Source organism: Fundulus heteroclitus, chromosome 14, assembly GCF_011125445.2.
Source record: "Fundulus heteroclitus isolate FHET01 chromosome 14, MU-UCD_Fhet_4.1, whole genome shotgun sequence".
NCBI classification, from domain to species: domain Eukaryota; kingdom Metazoa; phylum Chordata; class Actinopteri; order Cyprinodontiformes; family Fundulidae; genus Fundulus; species Fundulus heteroclitus.
The window spans coordinates 18,006,812-18,028,881 of record NC_046374.1 but is presented as its reverse complement, the minus strand read 5'-3'; the positions used below and the strand labels follow the sequence as shown (position 1 = coordinate 18,028,881).

The window sequence follows — 22,070 nt, the reverse complement described above, 5'->3', positions numbered from 1 at the left end:
TCTCCCACCACGACTACAGCTGCACCCACAACAACTACAGCTGCTCCCACCACAACTACTGCTGCACCCACAACAACCACAGCTGCACCCACCACGACTACAGCTGCTCCCACAACAACTACAGCTGCTCCCATCACAACTACTGCTGCTCCCACAACTACTACAGCTTCACCCACAACAACTACAGGTGCTCCAACGACAACTACAGCTGCTCCAACAACAACTACAGCTGCTCTCATCACAACTACTACAGCTTCACCCACAACAACTACAGCTGCACCCACATCAACTACTGCTGCTCCCACATCAACTACTGCTTCTCCCACCACGACTACAGCTGCACCCACAACAACTACATCTGCTCCCACCACAACTACTGCTGCACCCACAACAACCACAGCTGCACCCACCACGACTACAGCTGCACCCACAACAACCACAGCTACACCCACCACGACTACAGCTGCACCCACAACAACTACAGCTGCTCCCACAATAACTACAGCTGCTCCCACCTCAACTACTGCTGCTCCCACAACTACTACAGTTTCACCCACAACAACTACAGCTGCACCCACATCAACTACTGCTTCTCCAACCACGACTACAGCTGCACCCACAACAACTACAGCTGCTCCCACCACAACTACTGCTGCACCCACAACAACCACAGCTGCACCCACCACAACTACTGCTCTTCCCACAACAACCACAGCTGCACCCACCACGACTACAGCTGCACCCACAACAACTACAGCTGCTCCCACAACAACTACAGCTGCTCCCACCTCAACTACTGCTGCTCCCACAACTACTACAGTTTCACCCACAACAACTACAGCTGCACCCACAACAACTACTGCTGCTCCCACATCAACTACTGCTTCTCCCACCACGACTACAGCTGCACCCACAACAACTACAGCTGCTCCCACCACAACTACTGCTGCACCCACAACAACCACAGCTGCACCCCTAACAACTACAGCTGCTCCCACAACAACTACAGCTGCTCCCACCTCAACTACTGCTGCTCCCACAACTACTACAGCTTCACCCACAACAACTACAGCTGCTCCAACAACAACTACAGCTGCTCCCACAACAACTACAGCTGCTCCCATCACAACTACTACAGCTTCACCCACAACAACTACAGCTGCACCCACAACAACTACTGCTGCTCCCACATCAACTACTGCTTCTCCAACCACGACTACAGCTGCACCCACAACAACTACAGCTGCTCCCACCACAACTACTGCTGCACCCACAACAACTACAGCTGCTCCCACCACAACTACTGCTGCTCCCACAACTACTACAGTTTCACCCACAACTACAGCTGCTCCCACCACAACTACTGCTGCACCCACAACAACTACTGCTGCACCCACAACAACCACAGCTGCACCCACCATGACTACAGCTGCTCCCACCACAACTACAGCTGCACCCACAACAACTACTACTGCACCCACAACAACCACAGCTGCACCCACCACGACTACAACTGCACCCACAACAACTACAGCTGCTCCAACAACAACTACAGCTGCACCCACCACAACTACTGCTGCTCCCACATCAACTACTGCTTCTTCCACCACGACTACAGCTGCACCCACAACAACTACATCTGCTCCCACCACAACTACTGCTGCACCTACAACAACCACAGCTGCACCCACCACGACTACAGCTGCACCCACAACAACTACAGCTGCTCCAACGACAACTACAGCTGCTCCAACAACAACTACAGCTGCTCCAACAACAACTACAGCTGCTCCCATCACAACTACTACAGCTTCACCCACAACAACTACAGCTGCACCCACAACAACTACTGCTGCTCCCACATCAACTACTGCTTCTCCCACCACGACTACAGCTGCACCCACAACAACTACAGCTGCTCCCACCACAACTACTGCTGCACCCACAACAACCACAGCTGCACCCACCACGACTACAGCTGCACCCACAACAACTACAGCTGCTCCCACAACAACTACAGCTGCTCCCACCTCAACTACTGCTGCTCCCACAACTACTACAGTTTCACCCACAACAACTACAGCTGCACCCACAACAACTACTGCTGCTCCCACATCAACTACTGCTTCTCCCACCACGACTACAGCTGCACCCACAACAACTACAGCTGCTCCCACCACAACTACTGCTGCACCCACAACAACCACAGCTGCACCCACCACGACTACAGCTGCACCCACAACAACTACAGCTGCTCCAACAACAACTACAGCTGCTCCCACAACAACTACAGCTGCTCCCATCACAACTACTACAGCTTCACCCACAACAACTACAGCTGCACCCACAACAACTACTTCTGCTCCCACATCAACTACTGCTTCTCCAACCACGACTACAGCTGCACCCACAACAACTACAGCTGCTCCCACCACAACTACTGCTGCACCCACAACAACTACAGCTGCTACCACCACAACTACTGCTGCACCCACATCAACCACAGCTGCACCCACCACAACTACTGCTGCTCCCACCACAACTACTGCTGCTCCCACAACTACTACAGTTTCACCCACAACTACAGCTGCTCCCACCACAACTACTGCTGCTCCCACAACTACTACAGCTTCACCCACAACAACTACAGCTGCTCCTACCACAACTACTGCTGCTCCCACAACTACTACACCTTCACCCACAACAACTACAGCTATTCCCACCACAACTACTGCTGCTCCCACAACTACTACCGCTTCACCCACAACAACTACACCTGCTCCCACCACAACTACTGTTGCTCCCACAACTACTGCTTCACCCACAACAACTACAGCTGCTCCCACCACAACTACTGCTGCTCCCACAACTACCACAGCTTCACACACAACAACTACAGCTGCTCCCACCACAACTACTGCTGGACCCACAACAACTACTGCTGCACCCACAACAACCACAGCTGCACCCACCACGACTACAGCTGCTCCCACCACAACTACTACTGCACCCACAACAACTACTACTGCACCCACAACAACCACAGCTGCACCCACCACGACTACAACTGCACCCACAACAATTACAGCTGCTCTAACAACAACTACAGCTGCACCCACCACAACTACTTCTGCACCCACAACTACTGCTACTCCCACCACAACTACTGCTGCACCCACCACGACTACAGCTGCACCTACAACTACTACAGCTTCACCCACAACAACTACAGATATTCCCACCACAACTACTGCTGCTCCCACAACTACCGCTTCATCCACAACAACTACAGCTGCTCCCACCACAACTACTGCTGCTCCCACAACTACCACAGCTTCACCCACAACAACTACAGCTGCTCCCACCACAACTACTGCAGAACCCACAACAACCACAGCTGCACCCACCACGACTACAGCTGCTCCCATAACTACTGCTGCTCCCACAACTACTGCTTCAACCACCACAACTACTGCTGCTCCCACAACTAGTGCTTCACCCACAACAACTACAGCTGCTCCCACCACAACTACAGCGGCACCCACAACAACTACTGCTGCTCCCACCACAACTACTGCTTCACCCACAACAACTACAGCTGCTCCCACCACAACTACTGATGCTCCCACCACAACTACTGCTGCTCCCACCACGACTACAGCTGCACCCACAACAACTACTGCTGCCCCCACCACAACTACTGCTGCTACCACAACTACTACAGCTTCACCCACAACAACTACAGCTGCCCCCATCACAACTACTACAGCTTCACCCACAACTACTACAGCTTCACCCACAACAACCACAGCTGCACCCACCACGACTACAGTTGCTTCAACCACTGCAACAGCTGCTCCAACCACAGCAACAGCTGCCCCAACAACTTCCACAGTGGGTCCAAACACTGCAACAGCTGCTCCAACCACAACCACAATTAAACCAACAACAAGAATCACAACTGCAGCGCAACCAGTGACAAGGGTGCTGACTTTTAGGTCTCCTGGAGAGACCTTTACAATTGATTTGCTCAACTCGTCTTCAACAGCATTCATAAACAGAGCTGACCTTTTAAATTCCACGGTAAGCCCTATTCTTTAAGATGTATAACAGCCAAATAATTGCAATACTGTTTTGACAGACACAATATTATATGTATTAAGTAATGCTCAAATACAGTTATCTTTTTTCCACAAAAAAATTACAACTTAATTTTCTTGAGTCAAAAAGAAAATAAGATTTTACAATGCAATGACATTTTTTTCTAAACACCAACTGGGATATAATTTCATAATTTATCAGTAATTCCAGTTTTTCTCTCAGATCCATGAAGTTATTCTTTATGATGCGTCTGTTATGGCTTTTAGGTATTTGGCCCACATGCAGAACTCATTCAAGAGGCAGGACGAACGGTTTAATTTTTATATTTGGCAAAGAATTGTACAGGGTTGGGCACAGGTGGTGTCACGACGTGGGGAAACCGGAAAAGCGTGGAATTGCGGAGCACGCTCAATCTGCGGGTGAGAAGGAGAGGTTATATTATTCGCTCACATGCAAGACGTGAGGAGCTTACCGCCGAGCGTAGACAACCTGAATGGGGGGAGTGATGAGGAGGAGCTGACTCAGAGGGCGACTCCCTGAGACGCGACGTCAGGATTTTAGGGGAGATGGTGACTGAGAGGCAGGGAGGCAGGCAGATGGAGGGTAAGCGGAGTCCACATAGCGTGTCAGGTGGGAGCAGTGGCCGGCGGTCAGCTGGAGGAACCAGGGGAGATCTAATGAGGCAGTCAGGCTTAGGCTTCATGGGGCACTGGGAGCTTTGGAGCGGGATCCCAGCCACTGTTTGAGAGAAGCTTAGCTGGAGACTACATAGGTCAGAGAGAGAGCTTCAGAGCGGGATCAGAACTGGTGATTAGATGAAGGCTTGGCTTGAGGCTTTGCAGGTCCAAGAGAGCGCTCTGGAGCGGGATCCAGAGCGTGAGGCAACCTGGGACACAAGAGAGACAGGTTTAGCGACTGGAGAGAGTACCCTTCGGTTGACAGCGACCAACTGAGGTGTACCACACAAAGTTAACACTCTGGCAACAAAAGGCAGAGCCGGCTTGGCACTTCCTGCTGAGTCCTGATAGCACCAATAAAACAGGAAATAAAGTAGATTGAAAAATCTTTAATTAGAAGGTTGTGATGGTGTCCAAGGTGATCTTAGTCCAAATAAAGGACATTAACCTAGGGAGAGTTAGATATCCTACACCCTTTCTCTACAAATACTCATGTAATTATGCTTAAAGAGCAACTTTTGTTTTGTGTTTTTCCAGAATAAATTTTGAGATCCAATACAATAGTTACGTATGAATGTTCTGAGTAACATAGCTTTAAACTTTAGCAGTAAGAATTAACTGGTATTTTTTGTCTTTCCCAGCTTCATCCTCTCTACTGGGACTTTTCTTCTTCGTTCGTCAATTTAACAGTGACTTCATTCAGGTATTTTGTTCATTTTCTTATAATTTTTGAATAGTTTGTCAAATATCATTGCAATACACATAATATATTACTTCTTTATAGCAATGGCTCTATTATCAACAACATGATTCTTCAGTACACATCAGCATCTGCTCCTAATGGTTCCCAAATTGCACAAGTTTTGGTCAACGCAGCTTCAGACATCACTGCCTTCACCATTGATACTACTAGTATTTCAGTGGATGGAACACGTAAGCTAAAATTAAGATATTTAATAATTATGTATTAATCTGTGTTAACAAAAATCCCTAAAGATATAATTAAAACATCTTATTATTGAACAATTTGCTAACGACCTCTTTTTATTTTCTCAAAAGCCACAGCAACAACTGCTCCAACTACTACATCCACTGCAACTAAAGCTCCAACCACTACGACTGCTAAAACCACAACCGCTACAACCACTGCTCCAACCACTGCTCCTACAACCACAACCGCTACAACCACTGTATCAACCACAACTCCTACAACTCCTACAACCACCACCACTACAACCACTACAACTAAAGCTCCAACCACTACAACTGCTACAGCCACTACAACTAAAGCTCCAACCACTACGACTGCTAACACCACAACTGCCACAACCACTGCTCCAACCACTACTCCTACAACCACAACTGCTACAACCACTGCTCCAACCACAACTCCTACAACCACTGCTACAACCACAACAACTAAAGCTCCAACTACTATGACTGCTACAACCACAACCGCTACAACCACTGCTCCAACCACAACTCCTACAACCACCACCACTACAACCACTACAACTAAAGCTCCAACCACTACAACTGCTACAACCACTACAGCTCCAACCACTACGACTGCTAAGACCACAACCACTACAACCACTGCTTCAACCACTACAACTAGTAAGTAATACGTAACTAATAAGTGCTTGAAACACAAAAAAATAAAGCATTTAAAGTTACGCATCATTGTGTTTTAAACAACCCTAATTCTCTTTGTTGTAGCATGACACTCAAGATGTTTGTGCTTTCATTTAAGCAGAGGTGTAACTTAAAAAGGTTATTTTCTGTAATAAAATGTTTTATATTAAGTTACAGAAACTTTGACAATGATACAATACTAATATCATTAACATTTCCTCATAAATGTTCCTTTTCGGATATCTTCATCATCGATCATTTGTGGATATTTTTGGTCATTGGATTTCTTTTCAGGAAGCAGTACTTACAAACAGAATTCAGAGTTTATTTGATTTTCTAATGAAAATACTACAGATTTTATTTTGGATAATTAAAACAAAAAATCTAACACTGTTCTTATTATCAGATTTCAATGAATAAAACCATAGATTCACTGTCAAAAGAGAGAAAGTAAGGCAGTTTTCCACTGCAATTCCATGACTACAGACATCGCTGTTATGCATTAACTTGCTTCCAAATAAAAGAACGGCACACCCATAGAGCAAGCTTTTAGTTAACTGCAACGCATAAACATAAAAGCAGAGCAAATGATTTCTCAAGAAGTATGGCACACTATTTCCCAAGGTTAAAATCCTCAGAAATGTTCAGGCAGTTACAAGATGGAGATGGAGAAAGATGGAGGGCCTCTGTTTTCTGGGAGGTAGCTTGGAGTACAACCACTGCTCCTCTGTATCAAAAGGAGTACGCTGAAGTGGTTTGGGTATGGAGATGCTTTCACTGCACCTCGTTTGTATTGTTACAGCTATGTCCCACTGGGAGAAGAACCTGGGGCAGAGGTAGACCTTGCTGGTGGGACTATATATTGGTCTCAGACACATGAAAGCCAGTAGAAAAACTCAGAAATATAAAAATATACAAGGATATCCTCTCTGTAAATATTGTGTAATTGCATGTATTAGTCATTTATCAACTACTATTGCCCCCTTAAGGATCAAAGACATGGATTCACTATATTAGTAACACAGTATTAAAACCTGTCACAATGAGGCTTTCCTTTGAAGTTACAACAGCTTCAAGATTTTCTGGATTTTCAGACGTGTAAGATGTTTATATAAAAAAATTAAAAATATCTAAATTAATCATTAAAAGATAGCGAGAGCAGCTGTTGTGGGCCACAAAAAAGTTACAGATCAAACAGCTTAAAAGATGAGAAAATATCAGAAAATATGAGAAATCAAGCAAAAGTTTCCTTCCAAAGAGCTGTCATTTTATTATTTTTGTACAATATGATGAAAAAATAAAAAATATTTGTATTTTTTTTTCTTGACAGTCAAGACAAGCAATTACATTTTAGGTTTAGCTATTTTTTTAAAAATAGTTAATCAAATAATAAATCTAATTTTTCAGGTCAAAGGTTTCTAAAAGAATATCCAATGACCCAAATATGCAGACTAGTTCAAGAACACACTCTCACACAAAGACTTACTATTTTGTTTTATTGACATAAATAGTAAGCTAATTAATTTATTTTGCATTACAATACATGGAAAGTTAATGTCTTGTACCACAAAAGAAAAACAATCAATATATCTCTTGTGAGTTTTTTTATTAAATAAATTACCATAACTAAATAAAGGTTTTCCCAGTGAAATTTTAATCTTTACATCATTTTTAATGTTTTTTCCACTTTGTTTGGCAGGTACCCCTTCAACAACTGAAGCCCCATCTTTAAATACAACAGTTTCTCAAAATTCAACTACAAATGTATCAACACCTACCCCAGTTAAACCAACAACAACAACAACAACAAGAATCCCAACTGTGGAGCAAACAGTGACAAGTGTGCTGACATTTAGGTCTCCTGGAGAGATCTTTACTATTGATTTGCTCAACCCGTCTTCAATGGCATTCATAAACCGAGCTGCACTTTTAAAGTCCATGGTGAGTTATGTTCTTTAAGGTGTATAACAGCCAAATGATTGCAATACTGTTTTCACAGACACAATGGGTCCATTCTTCGTACGTTGCTTAAAACATCCGAGATCAAATGTGAAAAAGATGATGTCATCCGGCTAATAATGATCCGGCTAATTGGGTTCTTCAAACACACCTGTTGTTTATGATTAGTATGGCTGGATTGAGTTATCTGAGATAACTGCGCATTCATGGGTTTGTTAAAAAGGGGAAATGTATCGATAGTAGAAACAATGATCAGCAACGCTGCTATTGGCTATTCAGCCTGGCAAAATAACGCCCACAGTTTTTCTCACACCCAGAACACGAGCTTTTAATGGAAGGTTATGCCGAATTTGAGTCACTCAATAAAACGACAGGGAGCACCTCAAAATCTGCTAAAGCCAGGAGAGAGGGCTGGCAAAAAGTAACAGACAAATTAATGCATAAATACTGTTCATGGTAGATGTTTCTATCACTTTCTACAGTATGTATTTTATGTATATATTTACATGGGGACAAGTAAAAGTGAAATACAAGAATATCCTACAAAATGGTAGCCTTTAATTATTATACTTTATTTTAAAAAGCCACTTATTATGGCAACAGATCTAATATCGGTGTCATTCCTTAGACACTGGAAGTAAAGGACACGTGCAAACTGGGAATTTTAACTAAAAAGTCTTTATTTATAAAAAATGAAGTTTCTCCTTTTCCATGTCATACACAGTTTACACGGTAAAACTGTATTGCTCCATGTCTAGATAATCCATCCAGAGTTTGTTCTAATACAATATACGGCTCGACAGGAAGCAAGCATTTTAAAGTCAAACTAAACTTCACAATAAAATGGCCTGAACACATCTTCTTACTGAATATGATAAAAATAAAAAGCAAACCATCATACAAATAACTTAAATATTTTCTATTTATGGCTCCAAAACCACTTTTTCCTCTTTAAAAGCCACTGTCAAATGATGTGTTTGTCTGTTTAAAACAGCCACCAAGAAAAATCTCTCTACAATTACACTGTCGCACTGCGCTAAAGGATCCTGTCTATTGTGCAATACGCGATTAATTCGAAAAACTCTGCAAATTATTCTTTCACCTTCCGCAACAGGGTGCTGTCGTAAAAACGGACATGGCTACGACAGACTTCCCTATCTCCTCCGCTAATAAAGCCGCGATCTAATCCTGTTTACATGAAATAAGCCTGCTCGCAAGCAGGCTTGAGCTTGCGCACATGTTGTTATGACAGCAAGTCCAAGATGAGCTTCGAAGAACCAAACGATCCAAGATCATGCCAAATCGTCAACAATCAAATCCAGCTAACTGAGTTAGTGACATATGAAGAACGGGCCCAATATTATGTGTATTAAGTAATGCTCAAATGTAGATGTCTTTTATTCCCCCAAAAAGAAATGAAAACTTAATTTTCTTGAGCCAAAAAGGAAGTAAGATTTTAAATTGCAATGACATTTTTTCTGGACACCAAGTGGGCTAAGAATTCAGCGTTTATCAGTAATTCCAGTTTGTCTCTCAGACCCATGAAGGTATTATGTATGATGCTTCAATAAAAAAAAGGAAATAAAGTACCGTGACAAATCTTTAATTAGAAGGTTGTGACGATGTCCAAGGTGATCTTAGTCCAAATAAAGGCCATTAATCCGGGGAGAGTTAGATATCTTGCACCTTTTCTCTACAATTACTTATATAATTATAGAGCTTAAAGAGCAGCGTTTGTTTTGTGTTTTTCCAGAAAAGCTTTGAGATCCTATACACCTAGGTTTCTAGTTCTGCATGTATTGTGTGGATAATTGCCAGAATGTTCTGAGTAACATAGCTTTAAACTTTAGCAGCAAGAGTTAACTAGTATCTTTTGTCTTTCTCAGCTTGAACCTCTCTACAGGCGATTTTTTTCTTCGTTCAACGATTTAACAGTGACTTCATTCAGGTATTTTGTTCATATGATTCATTGTTTTGTCAAATATTATTGCAATACACATAATATATTACTTTTTTATAGCAATGGCTCTATCATCAACAACATGACACTTCGGTACACATCAGCATCTGCTCCTAATGGTTCCCAAATTGCACAAGTTTTGATCAACGCAGCTTCAGACATCACTGCCTTCACCATTGACACTACTAGTATTTCAGTGGATGGAACACGTAAGCTAAAATTAAGATATGTAATAATTATGTATTACATCCTGTTAATGATAATCCTTAAAGATATAATTAAAACATGTCTTATTATTGAACAATTTGCTGACGACCTCTTTTTATTTTCTCAACAGCCACCTCAACTACAGTTTCAACTACTGTGACCACTCCAACCACAACTCCTACAACCACAACTGCTACAACCACTGCTCCAACCACTACAACTGTTCCAACCACAACTCCTACAACCACCACCACTACAACCACTGGTCCAACCACAACTCCTACAACCACCACCACTACAACCACTGCTCCAACCACAACTCCTACAACCACCACCACTACAACCACTGCTCCAACCACAACTCCTACAACCACCAACACTACAACCACTGCTCCAACCACAACTCCTACAACCACCACCACTACAACCACTACAACTAAAGCTCCAACCACTACAACTGCTACAACCACAACTACTACAACCACTGCTTCAACCACTACAACTACAACTGAAGCTCCTCCTCCAGTGTTTGTTGTTGCAGCAACCGTGGTCCAACCATATGTTCCACAGTATAATGACAGAAATAGCAAAGAGTTCAAGGAACTAGAAGTAAAAGTGATAGCAGTGGTGAGTACAATTAGTAGTTTCTTTGTGACTAATTGTTTTTATTTATGTTTGTTTAACCATTTTTCCCCTTTTTCAGTATGATATCATATACCGAGCAAGATTTGGAATTTTCTTTGTTCGAAGTTATATCATTGCATTTAGGTAAGTTAGTTTCTGTTTCTTCTTCTTCTAGCTTCTTCAAGTTTACATGTATTGTATTTATGTTAATCACGATTGTTATCGAAAAGAAACTAAAAATCTGAAGGAGATATTACACATAATTAAATGTTTGCACAACATACATAGAATCTCAATTACTGACAAGAGTTTGTGTTTTGATTTTTTTCAGACCCGCTATAACCAGGTTTCGAATGAACGGTACTCAAGCAGAGGTCGGGGTTGAGTTCAATAGAACCACACCAGTAGAGACAATTCCAAAGCCTGAAACTGTTCAAGAAGTATTAGTGGAGGCTGTGAAAAACCCTAACATCACCTTGAATGTGACCTTTGAGGAGAATTCTATCGAAGTAATACGTAAGTAATAGGTGCTTGAAACACTAAAAAAAATAAGTATTTAAAGTTACGCATGTAACATCATCATTGTGCTTTAGACAACCCTAATTCTCTTTGTTGTAGCATGACACTCAACATCTTTCTGCCTAAATTTAAGTAGGGGTGTAACTTAAAAAGGTTATTTTCTATGATAAAATGTTTTATATTAAGTCACAGAAACTTTGACAATGATACAATACTAATATCATTGACATTTGCTCATAAATGTTCCTTTTCGGATATCTTCATCATCGATCATTTGTGGATATTTTTAGTCATTAGATTTCTTTTCAGGAAGCAGTACTTACAAACAGAATTTTGAATTTATTAGATTTTCTAATGAAAATACTACAGATTTCATTTTGGATAATTAAAGCAAAAAATCTAACACTGTTCTTATTATTAGATTTCAGTGAATGAAACCATAAAAATCACTGTCAAAAGAGAGAAAGACAAGCCATTTTTCCACTGCAATTCCATGACTACAGACATCGCTGTTAAGCATTAACTTGCTTCCAAAAAAAGGGCGGCACACCTATAGAGCAAGCTTTTAGTTAACTGCAACGCATAAACATAAAAGCAGAGCAAAGGATTTCTCAAGAAGTATGGCATGCTATTTCCCAAGGTTAAACTCCTCAGAAATGTTCAGGCAGTTATAAGATGGAGATGGAGAAAGATGGAGGACCTCTGTTGTCTGGGAGGTAGCTTGGAGTACAACCACTGCTCCTCTGTATGAAAAGGAGTACGCTGAAGTGGTTTGGGTATGGAGATGCTTTCACTGCACCTCGTTTGTATTGTTACAGCTATGTCCCACTGGGAGAAGGACCTGGGGCAGAGGTAGACCTTGCTGGTGGGACTATATATTCAATTAAATTAAATTTTATTTATATAGCGCCAATTCATGAAACATGTCATCTCGAGGCACTTTACAAAGTCAAGTTCAATCATATTATACAGATTGGGTCAGATTATACAGATTGGTCAAAAATTTCCTATATAAGGGAAACAAGTTGATTGCATCAAAGTCCCGACCAGCAGCATTCACTCCTGGAGAAGCGTAGAGCCACAGGGAGAGTCGTTTGCATTGTACTTGGCTTTGCAGCAATCCCTCATACTGAGCAAGCATGAAGTGACAGTGGGAAGAAAAACTCCCCATTAACGGGAAGGAAAACCTCCGGCAGAACCGGGCTCAGTATGAACGGTCATCTGCCTCGACCGACTGGGGTTACAGAAGACAGAGCAGAGACACAACAAGAGAGACAAAAAAAGCACAGAAGCACACATTGATCCAGTAATCTGTTCTACATTAGATGGTAATAGCAGGTGATCTGTCTTCCCTGTATGATGTCACAGTTAACAGAACGCCAGACCAGGTGTACCTACTATGAAGAGAAAAGAGAGAGAACAGAAAGTTAAAGCAGAAATGACGACACGCAATGCATAATTGAAGAACAGTAGAACTCTATAGAGTGAGAAAATTAGATCCTGATGTCCTCCAGCAGCCTAAGCCTATAGCAGCAAAATTATAAAGGTAGCTCAGAGTAACATGAGCCACTCTAGTTATAAGTTTTGTCAAAAAGGAAAGTTATAAGATTAGTCTTAAAAGTAGACAGGGTGTCTGCCTCACGGACCAAAAGTGGGAGTTGTTTCCACAGGAGAGGAGCCTGATAGCTAAAGGATCTGCCTCCCATTCTACTTTTAGAGACTCTAGGAACCACCAGCAGACCTGCAGTCTGAGAGCGAAGTGCTCTGTTAGGAACATACGGGGTAATCAGAGCTTTGATATATGATGGAGCTTGATTATTAAGGGCTTCTTACGTTAGAAGAAGAATTTTAAATTTAATACTTGATTTAACAGGAAGCCAATGAAGGGAAGCTAAAATTGGAGAAATATGATCCCACTTGTTGAATTTCATCAGAACTCTTGCTGCAGCATTTTGGATATATTGGTCTCAGACACATGAAAGCCAGTAGAAAAACTCAAAAATATAAAAATATACAAGGAAATCCTCTCTGTAAATATTGTGTAATTGCATGTATTAGTCATTTATCCACTACTATTGCCCCCTTAAGGATCAAAGACATGGATTCACTATTTTAGTAACACAGTATTAAAACCTGTCACAATAAGGCTTCATGCAGATTTCATATCAGTTTGCTGTAAACATATTCACTCTTTCCTTTGAAGTTACAACAGTTTCAACGTGTAAGATGTTTATATAAAAAAATAAAATAAAATATTTAAATTAATCATTAAAAGATAGTAAGAGCAGCTGTTGTGGGCCACATAAAAAGTTACAGATCAAACAGCTTAAAAGATGAGAAAATATCAGAAAATATGAGAAACCAAGCTGAAGGTTCCTTCCAAAGAGCTGTCATTTTATGTATTTTATTATTTTTGTACAATATGATGAAAAAACAAAAATATTTGTATATTTTTCCTTGACAGTCAAGACAAGCAATTCAATTTTAGGTTTAGCTGTTTTTTTAAATAGTTAATCAAATGATAAATCTAATTATTCAGGTCAAAGGTTTCTAAAAGAATATCCAATGACCCGAATATCCAGACTAGTTCAAGAACACACTCTCACACAAACACTTACTATTTTATTTTATTGACATAAATAGTAAGCTAATTAATTTCTTTTGCATTACAATACATGACAAGTTAATGTCTTGTACAGCAAAAGAAAAATAATCAATATATATCTTCTGAGGTTTTTAATTGAATAAATTACTGTAACTAAATAAAGGTTTTCCCAGTGAAATTTTAATCTTTACACCATTTTTAATGTTTTTTCCACTTTTTTGCCAGGTACCCCTTCAACAACAGAAGCCCCATCTTTAAATACAACAGTTTCTCAAAATTCAACAACAAATGTATCAACACCTACCACAGTTAAACCAACAACAACAAGAATCCCAACTGTGGAGCAAACAGTGACAAGGGTGCTGACTTTTAGGTCTCCTGGAGAGATCTTTACTATTGATTTGCTCAACTCGTCCTCAACAGCATTCATAAACCGAGCTGCACTTTTAAAGTCCACGGTGAGTCATGTTCTTTAAGATGTATAACAGCCATATGATTGCAATACTGTTTTCACAGACACAATATTATGTGTATTAAGTAATGCTCAAATGTATGTAGATGTCATTTATTCCATCAAAAAGAAATAAAAACTTAATTTTCCTGAATCAAAAAGGAAGTAAGATTTTAAATTGCAATGACATTTTTTCTGGACACCAAGTGGGCTATAAATTCAGCATTTATCAGTAATTCCAGTTTGTCTCTCAGACCCATGAAGTTATTCTGTACGATGCGTCAATAAAAAAGGAAATAAAGTAGCGTGACAAATCTTTAATTAGAAGGTTGTGACGATGTCCAAGGTGATCTTAGTCCAAATAAAGGCCATTAATCTGGGGAGAGTTAGATATCTTACACCTTTTTCTACAATTACTTATATAATTATAGAGCTTAAAGAGCAGCGTTTGTTTTGTGTTTTTCCAGAAAAGCTTTGAGATCCTATACACCTAGGTTTCTAGTTCTGCATGTATTGTGTGGATAATTGCCAGAATGTTCTGAGTAACATAGCTTTAAACTTTAGCAGCAAGAGTTAACTAGTATTTTTTGTCTTTCTCAGCTTGAACCGCTCTACAGGCCATTTTTTTCTTCGTTCATCGATTTAACAGTGACTTCATTTAGGTATTTTGTTCATTTTCTTATAATTTTTAAATAGTTTGGTCAAATATTATAACAATACACATCATATATTACTTCTTTATAGCAATGGCTCTATCATCAACAACATGACACTTCGGTACACATCAGCATCTGCTCCTAATGGTTCCCAAATTGCACAAGTTTTGGTCAACGCAGCTTCAGACATCCCTGCCTTCACCATTGATACTACTAGTATTTCAGTGGATGGAACACGTAAGCTAAAATTAAGATATGTATTAATTATGTATTACACCCTGTTAATGATAATCCTTAAAGATATAATTAAAACATCTTATTATTGAACAATTTGCTGACAACCTCTTTTTATTTTCTCAACAGCCACCTCAACAACTGCTCCAACTACTACATCCACTACAACTAAAGCTCCAACTACTATTACTGCAACAACCACAACCACTACAACCACTACAACTAAAGCTACAACCACTACAACTGCTTCAACCACTACAACTACAACTGAAGCTCCTCCTCCAGTGTTTGTTGTTGCAGCAACCGTGGTCCAACCATATGTTCCACAGTATAATGATAGAAACAGCAAAGAGTTCAAGGAACTAGAAGTAAAAGTGATAGCAGTGGTGAGTACAATTAGCAGTTATTTTGTAACTAAATGTTTTTATTTATGTTTGTTTAACCATGTTTTTTCCCTTTTTCAGTATGATATCATATACCGAGCAAGATTTGGAATTTTCTTTGTTCGAAGTTATATCATTGCATTTAGGTAAGTTAGTTTCTGTTTCTTCTTCTTCTAGCTTCTTCAAGTTTACATGTATTGTATTTATGTTAATCACGATTATTATCGAAAAGAAACTAAAAATCGGAGGGAGATATTGCACATAATTAAATGTTTGCACAACATACATAGAATCTCAAGTTACTGACAAGAGTTTGTGTTTTGATTTTTTTCAGACCCGCTATAACCAGGTTTCGAATGAACGGTACTCAAGCAGAGGTCGGGGTTGAGTTCAATAGAACCACACCAGTAGAGACAATTCCAAAGCCTGAAACTGTTCAAGAAGTATTAGTGGAGGCTGTGAAAAACCCTAACATCACCTTGAATGTGACCTTTGAGGAGAATTCTATCGAAGTAATACGTAAGTAACAAATGCTTGAAACACTAAAAAAATAGTATAATGGTTTTAAAGTTTCTCACATAATTGTGTTTTAAACAACCCTAATTATTTTTTATTGTAGCATGACACTCAACATCCTTTGGGCTTTACAATAAGCAAAGATGTTGTTTAAAAATATAATTGTCCACAATAAAATGTTTTACTTTAGGTCACAAAAACCTTTGAAACATAAAAGGGGATCCAATACTAATATTATCAACTTTTTTTCAAAAATATTCTTCTTCTGACGTTGTCATCATTGTTTGATCATTTGTGGATATTTTTAGTAATTGGACTCTTTTTTCAGGAATCCACCCTGAATTTAATGTTTATTTGTTCTAAATTAATCAGTCAAGTTAGCAGGGGTAGCTGTTTTGGGCCACATATTAAAAAAGTTATGGATCACACAGCTCAGAAGGTGGGAAAAGATTAGAAAAGATGAGAAACTAGGCCCACATTTCCTTCCAAAGATCTGTAATACATTTTTTAAAAATATGACTTCAATAATTCAAATCATATTTTCCATCACAATCAAAAAAAAATTATATTTTAAAGTCAACTTTGTTTTTCGAAAATAATAGTTAATATCAGTTCAAGGGTTACTTAAAGAATATCCTATGACCAAAAAATGCAAAGACTGATTTATGTAAAATATACACAACAAACTTTACTTGGTAATTTTCACTGTGGTGAATATTAAGTTGCTCACTAATTTTTGCAACACAATAAGTGTTTAATTAATGTTTTGGAATGCAAATGTAAAATGATAACATTAAAAATATCTAAGTCGTTGTGTTACATAGATTAATAATACTAAATAAAAGTTCTTGTAAAATGTATACTTATGTTGGTTTTGATGGTTTTAATTTTTTTCCCCTTTTTTTGGCAGGTATCCCTTCAACAACTAAAGCCCCTGCTTTAAATACAACAGTTTCTCAAAACTCAACGGCAGCTATTAACATTACAACTCCGGCATCCAATGTAATAACAAACGCTACAACCTCAACTTTATCAACACCTACCACAGTTAAACCAACACCAACTGTGGTGCAAACAGTGAAAAGGGTGCTGACTTTTAGATCTCCTGGAGAGACATTTACTATTGATTTGCTCAACTCATCTTCACCAGCATTCAAAGACCGAGCTGCACTTTTAAAGTCCACGGTGAGTCGTGTTCTTTAAGATGTAAAGCATTCTAATGAATGCAATACTGTTTTTTTTTTATAGACCTACTATTATATTCATTAAATATTTCTCAAATGCAGATGTCTTTTTCTTCGACAAAAAAAAACAAAACTTGTTTTCTTAACTCAAAAAGGAAGCAAGATTTGAGAATTTAATTTATTTTTCCAGCCCAGGAGAGCCATAAATTTATCATTTATGAGTAATTCCAGAGTTTGTCAGTCAGACCCATGAAGTTGCTTTGTATGATGCTTCAGTAAAAAATAAAACATATCAGCTTGACAAATACTTATTATTATTAGAAGCTTGAGAGTGGTCAATGAGACTAAGTTCAAAAAATGAAAAAAAAAAAAAAAAAACAACAACCAAAAGACATACTGCCCTCTTAAAGAATGGTGTAAAGTTTCTTTCTTAAATCTTCCACAAACCGAAGTCTTTGCATGTCATTTGTAAGAAGAAGATGCCACTGTATAAATTCATCATGAGTAGCTTCATCCATCTTGGTAAACATATCTTTTTTAAACTTCATCACAGACATGAAAAGATTATATAAATAAAACAGATGGATTTTCCCTTTTACATAAACAATGATAATTGGTTAACCAATGTAAACTATAATATATATATATATATATATATATATATATATATATATATATATATATATATATATATATATATATATATACATTTTAGTTTCAGTGACGTGTTGTCTGAAATTGTTTTAGAAATTTAAAATTACACAACTTTTATCAGTGTTAGGTCATGAACTTAGGCTAAATATAAGACCATAAGAGATGTTTGAGTAAAAAACAAATAACACATGTTCTGTCATTCTGAAATAATGTTTATTTTTATTTATTTTTTACTCTGTGAAATTACATTTTTTTTACTTATTTTACTGTGAATTGCAGCTTGAACCAGTCTACCGAAGATCATTTCCTTCATTCCTCAAATTGATAGTTATTTCCTTCAGGTAATTTCTTTATGGTATACTAAAATCTCACATTACTTGGTGATGTATTCTTAGAATTAAAGTGTTATTTTCCTTCTTTTGTAGGAAAGGATCAGTCATCAACGAAATGGACCTTGAATTTGCTTCTGCATCTGCTACTAATGACACAGAAATTATACAAGTTCTAGTCAAAGAGGCTTCAAGCATTACAAATTTTACCATTGAAGCCAGTTCAGTTACTGTGGGTGACAAAGGTAAGAAAACTGAAATGCAGTTCTAAGATAATTCCAGTTTTTAAACATAATAAGAATGAACAAACAAAATCAGCTTAATAACTATCATGCTTTTTTTTTAATTTACATTTTTTTTGCCATGTACCCCTTCAACAACTGAAGTCCCTGCTTTAAATACAACAGTTTCTCAAAATTCAACCACAACACCTACCACAGTTAAACCAACAACAACAACAACAACAAGAATCCCAACTGTGGAGCAAACAGTGACAAGGGTGCTGACATTTAGGTCTCCTGGAGAGACCTTTACTATTGATTTGCTCAACCCGTTTTCAACAGCATTCATAAACCGAGCCGCACTTTTAAAGTCCACGGTGAGTTATGTTCTTTAAGATGTGTAACAGCCATTGGATTGCGATACTGTTTTGCACCGACAATATATTCTATTTATTAAGTAATGCTCAAATACAGATTATTTTTCCTTCAACAAAAAAGCAACAATAACTTAATTTTCTTCAAGGAAAAAAAAAGAAGGAATAAAAAAGGAGGCAAGATTTTATATTGTGCTGATATTTTTTCTATTTTTCTAGACACCAAGTTGGCTAGAAATTCATTACTTATCAGTCATTCCAGAGTTTGGCACTCAGATGTTGTTTTGTATGATGCTTCTGTAAAAAAGGAAACGGCATAGCTTGACAAATCCTTAATTAAAAGGTTGAGACAGTGTCCAAGGTCACTTTTTGATCAAATAAAGCCCATTAATTTGGGGAGTGTTCGTTATCCCACACCATTACACTACAATTCCTTCTATAGTTGTGAAGCTTAAATGGCAGCTTTTGTTTTGGATTTTTGCAGCCAAACTTTTAGATCCAATACACCTAGGTTTTTGGTTCTGCATGTACTGTGTGGATAATTGCCATATTATTCTGAGTAACATGGCTTTAAACTTTAGTAGCAAGAGTTGACTAATATTTTCTTTTTCTTTCTCAGCTTGAACCGTTTTACAGGCAATCGTTTTCTTCATTCCGCGATTTAACAGTGACTTCATTCAGGTATTTTGTTTCCCGTATTCTAATTTTAAGATGTTTTGTCAAACATTTGAGCAATACACATAATATATTGTTTATTTATAGCAATGGGTCAATCATCAACAACATGATTCTTCGATTTGCATCTACATCTGTTCCTGATGGCTCCCAAATTGCACAAGTTCTGATCAACGCAGCTTCAGACATCAATGCCTTCACCATTGACACCACGAATATTTCAGTGGATGGAACACGTAAGCTAAAATAAATTCAGACATGAAATAACTATATATTAAATAAAATCCTTCAAAAATATATTTAAAAAGTGTTTCCTTGTTTACCAGTCTGCTGATGACCTGTTTTTCTTCAACATTTACAGAAGTGTCAAGTGGAGTGAGCCACGAGATCAGTCTCATCACAGCATTCTGCATGGTTCTCTTGTCCTGGTTGTTGTCCAGCCAGCACTAACATCTCTGTTGATTTCTAGTGGATAATCTGCTAAAAAGATTGTTTTAGCTAGAAACCAAAAAAGGTAATCTTAAAGGGGAATTCTATTTTCTAAAGAGAAATAATTATCCAAACAACATGTTTTAGCAAATCATCAATCAACCACTTCAATATTTGTAAAAGCATATTTACTAATCATTTTATATCTCTGACTGTCATGATTTAGGTTTTTGTTTGTTTGTTCTGGACTTTTCTTGAATCAGCCCTGTCGCCTCTCAACCTATCAGCTCTTTCCACTCCTCAGCCAACACTCTGCTCTTGATCAGCTCCACCTGCTGCACTAATTAGAGTCAACTCTGCTCACCTGTTCACATGGCTGCTTACACCTGCCACAGTCTTACGCTCACTGCCACAAAGTCTTGCCTCATGTGCACTGCTGCCTTGTCAGCCTCAGTTTCTGTGTGCTCAGCCTGCTGGACTCTGAATCTTTGCCCCGGTTAAGCCCTCACTGACATAAGTTCCAGTTTCTGCGTCCAGCTCAGCTTCTGCCCTGTTTTCTGTGAGGTCCAGCTGCTTGCTCTGCTCTTTCTGGTGGGTCGCTGGCTCACACCTTCTGTTCTGGTCAGCTCCTGCCTTCACCATTCTGATCAAGTCTGTCACTGCCTGCAACTCCTGTTCAGTATTGGTTCTGCCGTTCACCCCACTAGCATCCTCTGATGTTCTGCCCATTACTGCCTGCCTGCCTCATCTGCCGTTATTCACGATAAACTTTAAAAAAACAAAACTCTGTGTTCGGCTGAACATCTCATCATGAAACCCTAGATCCGGTCCATGGGGAAAACATGTACTTAGTATCCCAGTTCCCTGGAAAGAGTTTTACCTGTATAATATGAAGTGATTTAAGTTGTATACGTTTTTATCTCAAAGTCATGGCACTTTAGTCTTATACAAAGTTTAGTTATTGTTAATTCTCACGTATAATCAATTCAAGTATTAATGAAGGAATGGCATTAATGGCAATCTAGTTGGTGGCATTGTTCAGACAAACCCTGGAGACATCTCTATAAATTAATTTGGTGGGATAAATAAAGTTAAGATGTCTGAACAGTGACCCATACGATTATCTAGTGTTTCTTTTTTTAAGCACATCTATGGTAATGGCTGTTTCTGTGTTTAATTATTCTTATTCTTCTTATTATTATTTTAAGTGTTATTCAAGCTTTTTCTATGTAGGAAGAAATTCAAAATGAGAAGGGTATTAAAAGCAAACATTTAAAATTGCATTAACATGAGATTGTTGTAATATTTATCTTCAGGGTGTAATTTGTGTAGAAGTGTATGAAATACAATGTAATAAAGAAACTGATATCTAAAAACATTGTTATTATTCTATTCTAAGCAACAAAGGCATGTTGGGTTAGTTAGTCATGTGTGTTTATAGGGAGAGAAAAACCACATTCTTTTTTCTGCATGAATTTTTTTTTTTTATTGTTGTTGCAACATAAGTTTTAAGGAAATCTTCCTCTCCATTTAACCCATCCCTCAGGGAGCAGGGGTTGCCACTATATGTGTGGCACCGGGGGGAGCACTTTAGAGACTCAGAGAGGCCGTCTGTGGGATTCATCCCCAGAACCTCTCACCCTCACCAGGAATCAAGTGCCTTGCTCTGTAACTAGT

The 22,070-nt window shown here is 38.9% G+C and overlaps 2 protein-coding genes and 1 long non-coding RNA gene across 3 annotated transcripts; all 3 read left to right on the top strand.

Annotated features, from left to right (window-relative positions):
- Positions 1 to 2,286: 2,286 nt before the first annotated feature.
- Positions 2,287 to 5,986, top strand: LOC110368359 (mucin-5AC; the record flags this gene model as incomplete). The annotated part of the gene is made up of 4 exons (XM_036147027.1): positions 2,287 to 4,083; positions 5,420 to 5,481; positions 5,563 to 5,711; positions 5,838 to 5,986. Coding segments are annotated over 4 exons (2,157 nt in total), but the record flags the coding sequence as incomplete, so codon positions are not given.
- A 6-nt stretch (positions 5,987 to 5,992) lies between these two features.
- On the top strand, positions 5,993 to 10,320 carry LOC118565703. The gene is made up of 3 exons (XR_004932535.1): positions 5,993 to 6,395; positions 8,113 to 8,354; positions 10,259 to 10,320. It is a non-coding gene; the product is annotated as an uncharacterized LOC118565703 (long non-coding RNA).
- Positions 10,321 to 10,943: 623 nt separating this feature from the next.
- On the top strand, positions 10,944 to 21,737 carry LOC105923868 (mucin-5AC). The gene is made up of 16 exons (XM_036146449.1): positions 10,944 to 11,166; positions 11,243 to 11,307; positions 11,495 to 11,679; positions 14,513 to 14,745; positions 15,339 to 15,400; positions 15,483 to 15,631; positions 15,758 to 16,014; positions 16,093 to 16,157; positions 16,346 to 16,530; positions 17,438 to 17,712; positions 18,645 to 18,706; positions 18,791 to 18,939; positions 19,081 to 19,292; positions 19,909 to 19,970; positions 20,052 to 20,200; positions 20,326 to 21,737. The coding sequence occupies exons 3-16, from the start codon at positions 11,517 to 11,519 to the stop codon at positions 20,412 to 20,414; spliced, it is 2,112 nt and encodes a 703-aa protein (XP_036002342.1). The 5' UTR covers positions 10,944 to 11,166; positions 11,243 to 11,307; positions 11,495 to 11,516; the 3' UTR covers positions 20,415 to 21,737.
- The last annotated feature ends 333 nt before the right edge of the window (positions 21,738 to 22,070 follow it).